This window comes from Quercus suber, unplaced genomic scaffold, assembly GCF_002906115.3.
Source record: "Quercus suber isolate HL8 unplaced genomic scaffold, Cork oak 2.0 scaffold_86, whole genome shotgun sequence".
In the NCBI taxonomy this organism is placed as follows: domain Eukaryota; kingdom Viridiplantae; phylum Streptophyta; class Magnoliopsida; order Fagales; family Fagaceae; genus Quercus; species Quercus suber.
The window spans coordinates 439,299-446,745 of NW_027069551.1; the positions used below are offsets into that span (position 1 = coordinate 439,299).

The 7,447-nt window shown below is 31.2% G+C and overlaps 1 protein-coding gene across 1 annotated transcript; it reads left to right on the top strand.

The window, feature by feature from the left end:
- The first annotated feature begins 1,782 nt into the window (after nt 1-1,782).
- LOC112008737 (cation/H(+) antiporter 15) lies at nt 1,783-6,530 on the top strand. The gene is made up of 3 exons (XM_024041066.2): nt 1,783-2,126; nt 3,612-4,604; nt 5,175-6,530. The coding sequence occupies exons 1-3, from the start codon at nt 1,884-1,886 to the stop codon at nt 6,393-6,395; spliced, it is 2,457 nt and encodes an 818-aa protein (XP_023896834.1). The 5' UTR covers nt 1,783-1,883; the 3' UTR covers nt 6,396-6,530.
- Nucleotides 6,531-7,447: the final 917 nt, after the last annotated feature.

A 7,447-nucleotide genomic window follows, 5' to 3' on the forward strand; every position in this document is an offset into this window, starting at 1 on the left:
AATTTGTTGTAATAATGTTGTGAATGTTGTACTTCTCATTTGTATATATTAAGAGGATTAAGAAAGTTAGTTTTTTTTTTTTTTTTGGTTAAAAATACCCTTAAATTAATTAACCAATAACTTAAAAATTGGGTTAAAAATTAAAATAGTAAATTGGTAAAAGAAAGTTAGTTATTACTTTTTTTACTGTAAAAAATATCTCTACCTAAAACTTAAAAATGGGTTAAAATAGTAAATTGACAAAAATAATAAATTTCTACTTCTACGTTGAAATATCTTCTCTTCTAATAAAGTTCTATTTCTACATTGATTAAATTCCTACTTTACTCAATAGCTAAAAAAAACTCCTCATTCCTACTTCTACGTTAATATAAATTCCTACTTCTACTCAATAGTTTTAAAAACTCGTCACGTATTTACCTTTCCCACATTTTCTGAATAGAATTTCTCATAAAAAGAAACGTGTAAAGAAAAGTGATAATTGATTATCCTAACCAATTTTTATCAAACCTTAAACGTGTAGGTGTAAGGAATTTTTAAGTTTTTACTTATCTAAAATTTTAAAATTAAGTTAAGCAGTAAATGAGTAAGAGAGATTTCTAAACAATTTTAAAATTTTTATTCTATTAAAAAAAGAAAAGAAAAAATAAGGATTAGAAGTTGAGTATTTTAAATTTTAAATAGTTAATGGATGTCTTTCCTATGCGCAAATAAAAAAACTAACTAACTTTTATATTTATCTTAATCTATAAAAATTAGTGTTTGCTATTTATTCATAGAATATTTAAAGTCCATCTATTGCTTCTTTTTTTCTTTCAAATTGCTGCAAATCCGTATAATATTCTATTATGTACCATCAGATTTTTATGAAGTACTACAAAATACTTATCAGATTTTCATCACACCCTAGTTTTTTTTTTTTTTTTTTTTTTTGTGATTCGGAAATATAGTAATCCCAAATTATAATTGATGTAATTTACTAAAATTGACCCAAAAATTAGAAGAGCCTCTAAGCACGCACATGCTCAAAGGCTAGTCTCTATATACTAAGAGGATTCAGAAGTTACTTTAAAAAATGTCAAAAATACCCCTAATATAATTAGATAATCCTTATTCTTAAAAAAAAAATTAGGGTTAAAATTGTAATTCAACTAAATTCAAGAAAAAAAAAAAAAAAAACCTACCTGAGAAACTTTTTCCTAAAAATTAGCAGACTTTTTATTTAAATATATTTTACGCACGTTTTAATATATTTTTTCCTAAAAACTAGCACATACTAAACCCAACAGTTTACTTCATTTAAAATCCTAAATTTTAGTTTCTTAAAAATCTCATCCATAATAACCTCACTAATAATAGATAAATTCAAATTGAAAAATTATATTAAACTCAAAATAAATAATAAAGTCTCATTGCATGTGCGGAGCGCGTGTAATGAGGCTAGTATATATTACTAGAATACAACGTAATAACAAGCTATATATATATATATATATATATTTTTTTTTTTTTAATGAACAACATGAAGAATTTTATTAAAAAAAACAGTGTCAAGTACAAAAGAAAAGAAAAGAAAAAACAAGCGATATATACATCTCACATGACATGATCAAATATCTTACTGATTCACAAAAGAAAAGAAAAGAAAAAACTAACTGCCTTAGATGAAGTTCAACCGTACAGAATTTAGGAAACAAAAAACAAGTGGTCGACCTCTCCTTAATTTCCTAAAACAAGGGGATAAAAACGTCCCATTCACTCTCTCTCTCTTGCTGTCTCTCTGTGTGTAACATTGCAACCCCATCTTTCTCTTGTACTTTCTTCTTCTTCTTCATCTTCTTCAATCCATATTCTTCTTTGATCCTCCTTGGAAGCAAATCACAATGAATTCAACATTACAATCTAATCACTCTGTCGCTGACATGGTCCTGAGTATTGGGGGCAAAACTCTGGTCTGCCATGATCACCTCGTCGTGCCAGAAACAATTGTCTGGCTTGGTGGAAACCCTATAATGTCCCCAACATCACTTCTATTGGTGCAACTTTCTTTAATTTCCTTAGCCTCGATCCTAATAAACACCTGTCTCAGGCCTCTTGGACAGACAAGCGTTGTATCACAGATTTTTGTAAGGTTTCTCTTCCATGCATATTCCCTCCCAGTTTATGTCGCATGATTTCATGATCTGTTCTGCTATTTGACCATTTTTTTTATTACTCTCTGTTTCCACGTTACTTTATTAAAGGAAAAAAATATTAGTTTTGTAGGCACACAAAATATATACAATTTTGTACACATTTGCAAAAAGTGTACAACCTATAAAAGTTCTACATTAAATTAGAAGAAAAATAATACTACAGTTTATCATTTTCGTTAAATTAATGGTTAAGTGATCAAATTCGTCATTTCTTAAGAAAAATAATACTACAATTGCATATTTCATCAAACAATATCATTTTTGTTAGATTAATGATTAAGTGATCAAATTCACCATTTCTTAATAACTTAAAATTTTGGAATTGTTGATAATTTATTATGATAACGAGGCAGATGAGTTCAAATTTTCTCTCCGTTATTCCATTTTAAAAAAATTTATAAATTCATCATTTCATAACAATTAGGAATTCTCTCATTCATCACTAGAAGACCAACATGCATCACTTAGAACCATTAAGGACCTAATTGGTAGGAGGATTTTTGTTTATGTTTTCAACAATATAAAAAAAAATTCAAAAAATTGAACTTGAAACTAGTTTTCAGATAATAATTTTTATATTATATGTGTTTGGCTACCACTTTTAAGAACAATTTCAAAATACTAAAAAAATAAAATTGTGTGGGAGACCATATCTATTTTTGAGATATTTTTTAAAAAATTATTTACAAAAATTAATGTGTAAAATCTGTAAATTACTTCTTCTTTTTTGTTGATAATGATAAGGGAATAGAGTTTATCATGTCCTTTTTTTTTTTTTAATGATAAGTTTTAAATTTGAAGTGTGGAAATTCTTTTTGTGATAAAGATACCTTCCTATCAAAAAAAAAAAAAAAAAAAGATAAGCTCCTTAATTTAAGATATAAAAGAGTTTTGACAAATATTTGGGGTTTACTATTTTCAATTTATTTATAACTATGTCATTAAAAACATTTTTTGTGTTATGAAAACAGTCTCTTAGCCATTTCCAAAAAAGAGGTGTTACTCCCACAATATTTTCACAGCAAATCATAGGTGGTTAGTAGTTATTGGTTTAAATTCGAACTTAACACTAAGATTACTTTTTTGCCCCAACAATAATAATCAATAACAACCTGCTACTTAAAATTTGTTATGAAAATATTGTAAACATATTAAATCTATTTTCAAAATTTTATTCTAAACCAGAATAATAGAATACAGTTTTTTTAAAACTATATTTAGAAAATATTAGCCAAACAATCAAATAAAATGAGATGAAAAAAAGAAAATAAAAAAGAAATAAAAAAGCTTATATAACTAGAAGCTCAAGCAAAATGTAAATATCAAAATTCTATTACATGTGATATCACTAAGATATATATATATATATATATATATTTCTTTGTATTTGACAAAATCATGCATGAATGGCAACAGGGTGGTATGGTGTTTGGGCCATCCCTTCTAGGGGATAAAGATGCGCTGTCAGCAGCACTGTTCCCACTAAGAGGCAGCATGGTGATTGAAACAGTTGCTACATTTGGCCTCATGTTCTTCCTGTTCACAGTAGGAGTGACGATGGACCCTGTCATTATAATTCGGCCAGGAAAAAAGGCCATGGGCATTGCATTTTCATCATTCTTCTCAACACTCGTAGTCTGTGGTTCATTAGCATTCATCCTTACCCAAAATCTTGATATGCAAGATCAACACTGGCTCCCCCTCATCGCCTTATCGCAATCTTTCACAGCTTTTCCAGTCGTGGCTTGCCTCTTAACCGAGCTAAAGATGCTAACCAGTGATATTGGCCGTTTAGCCCTCTCTACCTCAATGGTTTGTGATGCACTTGGCATTTCTTTGTCGGCAATTACTTTATCATTTGCTGGAATTAGCAACAGTAAACTAACACCGCTATGGTCACTTGGATCATTGGTTGCACTTATAGCTATTGTTGTATATATCATGAGGCCATTATTGCAACGGATGATAAAACGTGCACCAAGTGGGAAACCCATCGGCGAGAGCTGGATTTGTGCCATTTTGGTTTCAGTTCTTTTGATGGGGCTTTTGAGTGAGGTAATTGGGCAGCATTATGTTTTGGGGCCATTAGTTTATGGCATTGCTGTTCCTGAAGGACCACCCCTTGGAGCTTCCTTGGTATCAAAGCTTGATAGTTTTTCTTCAGGGCTTTTCTACCCAAGTTACCTTGCCATTAGTGGGCTGAGGACCAACATCTTCAAAGTTCATTTCCAGACTTTTTGGGTTGTGGCGGTTATTGTTCTCTCTGGTTGCATGGTCAAGATGTGTGTGGTTATGGTAGTAGCCATCTATAATGAGATGCCTGTAAGAGATGCTTTTATTGTTGCGCTTATTATGAACGCCAAAGGCATCAGTGAGCTTATGCTTTACAACGTGTTGCGGAACACTCAGGTATGAAACAAAAAATCACCTTTTTTATTATAAATTGTAAACTTTAGAAATTTATATGTTAGGTTTTTAATATGGCACCGATTACATATACTATATTACGTCAGTTTTTTTTTTTTTTTTTTGAGAAAGTTATATTACATCAGTTTGTAAGCTTCTTTGTTATAAAATTGAAATTAACTTTTTTAACATTTTTTCATTAAGATTGAATGGGTTTTATTAGCCCGTGTAACTTGCCTAGAGATAACTAATGGAACTCATTCCTTAAACAAAGACCTATCTCCCCAAATAGTGGGCACGGATTTAGAAGTTGAATATAAATTTCTGACACGAAAATTATGTGGCTATTGAGAGGGATGAGTAATACAAATTATACAGTGGATATAGAATAATTTCTTACTGTTGATTAGTATAGAATAGAGGAGCCTAAAAAGGGATGAAAAAACCTACTTTGTCTCCAGCTATTTTGAACTTAGTCATTTTTCAACAAAGATTTTCTATAGCACGCTTGGCATAACTGCCTTCATATATTTTTGTTGGCCCTGAAATGATACTCTCTCTTTCCAACTGCAGGTTCTCACAGATGAAGGATTTACTCTGGCAGTGATCATAGTGATGGTGGTAAGTGCAATCATAACGTCATTAATAAAAATCTTCTATGACTCTTCCGGGCAATACACTGCAATAAAGAGAAGTACCATCCAACATTGCCACCGTCAATCTGACCTCAGAATCTTAGTCTGCATTCACAGCCAAGAAAATGTTTGTACAATCATAAATCTTCTTGAAATTTCCCATGCTCCCCCAGAGACCCACATTTCAGTAATAGGAATTGCCCTCGTTCAGCTTGAGGGTAGAAGTCATGCTATGCTTATACCACACGAAGCCTCTAGCACCCAACATCCACGCACAACCGGCAGGGATCTAATCATTAATGCCTTAACACGTTATGAGCTCCAAAGTGAAGGCAGTGCCAGTGTCGAGGCATTCACTTCCATTTCACCTTTCGATATAACTCACAATGACATTTGTAGGGTGGCAATGGACAAAAGGGCCACCATTGTGATTGTGCCATTTCATAAGCAATGGGCTATAGATGGTGCCATTGAGTCAGTTAACCGAGGCATCAAGGCAATGAACCTTAAAGTGCTCGAAAGTGCACCGTGCTCAGTTGGAATCCTTATAGACCGGGGAGTCCTTAACGGGTCAATGTCACTTGTAGTTGGTCATCCATTATATCATGTTGCTGTAATCTACCTTGGTGGTGTGGATGATGCAGAGGCACTAGCCTATGGTGCCCGAATGACAGATAATGAAAAAGTTGATCTAACCGTCGTCCGGTTCTTAATCTTTGGAGCTGAAAATACTAAAGATAGAAAGCACGAGAGTGACTTGATTAATGAATACAGGGAAGCAAATGCGGGAAACGATAGATTCGTGATTGTGGAAGAGGTGGTAAGAAATGGAGTTGATCTTTCTACATCTATAAGAGAAATGGCAGATTGTTTTGATCTAATACTAGTAGGGAGACACCACCAAGACTCTCCTCTTCTTTATGGACTTGGCGATTGGAGTGAGTGCCCTGAGCTTGGAGTCATTGGTGATATGCTTGCTTCACCGGATCTTGGGATTACAGCATCAGTTTTGGTGATACAACAACAAAGAACGGGCTGGCTAGCTGGGGTCGGTGATAGAGATCAACATGTTCCTGATGTTCCGCTCGATGAACACACAGGTGGGTCATGGGCCATATCAATGGACAGAACTAGTAGTTCAACAAGGTTGAAGATATAGGTTGTTTCCTTGTTACGGTAAAGTGAGATATGTTAATTGAAGGAAATTTGAAATATCTAAAATATTAAGCATAGCATTTATTGTTGCTACGCTTTTATTGAACCACATTAATATAGTATTTCAGTTTACTTCAATACGGTTAAAAGTCTTTCTAAACATAAAAACTATGAATATATAAATTTAATCTTTATGGTAATTATTCATTTGTTTTAAAGTCATTATTTTTAAATGAATTGCATGAGGTTGATTATATATTTAAGCAAAATAAATAAATATATATACATATATGTATGTATGCATAATTTTTATTTACATAAATTATTCATTATCTTAAAAGAAATTATCATGATAATCAAAACTCATATCAAACTTATACTAAATATGTATAATTTATTCTCTAAATTTCATTGTAGAGAGAGTTTAAGAGTACTACTTGTGATGGGGAACTAAAAAATACAATACCAAAGCATATGAACCCAAAATAAAGTTTTAAAAATCACAATGATTTATCAATATAAAGTAAAGTTGCAAAAAAGAATAAAAAACCAAGAGAAAGAGAATAACGCCTTTTTCAAGAGAGAATGTGAGAGAGAATAATAAGAAATTTATAGAAAATAATATGAGAGGGAAAAAAGTAAAAATAAAAATATAGTAATAAATACCAAATTATCTAAATCATGTTATGTAATAAAATAACATTATATTCTTATATATTATCTTTATAATGCAATATAATAACATCTATGAAATCAAAGAGAATAAAAAGATAACAACTAAAAAATACAAAACTTAATCACATCAACCCAAAGTAGAATTCCAATAATACAAAAATTCATCAACCTAAAGTAGAGATACAAGAAATTTTTTTTTAAATCCACCAAAAATGAGAGAGAGAGAGAGAGAGAGAGAGAGAGAGAGATAACATTTTATGTGTGAAAAAATTATAAATAGAATAGAAAAGAGAATTGTAAATTTATAGTAAGAGGAGGGGAATAAGAAAAGTAAAAAATAAATGAAGATAAAGGGAGATAGAGGGTATCAAAATAAATAAA

Coding starts and splice junctions, on each gene's coding strand:
- LOC112008737 (XM_024041066.2), top strand. CDS start 1,884: ATGAATTCAACATTACAATCTAATCACTCTGTCGCTGACATGGTCCTG. Junction 2,127..3,611: donor GCGTTGTATCACAGATTTTT/GTAAGGTTTCTC, acceptor GAATGGCAACAG/GGTGGTATGGTGTTTGGGCC. Junction 4,605..5,174: donor ACGTGTTGCGGAACACTCAG/GTATGAAACAAA, acceptor TTCCAACTGCAG/GTTCTCACAGATGAAGGATT.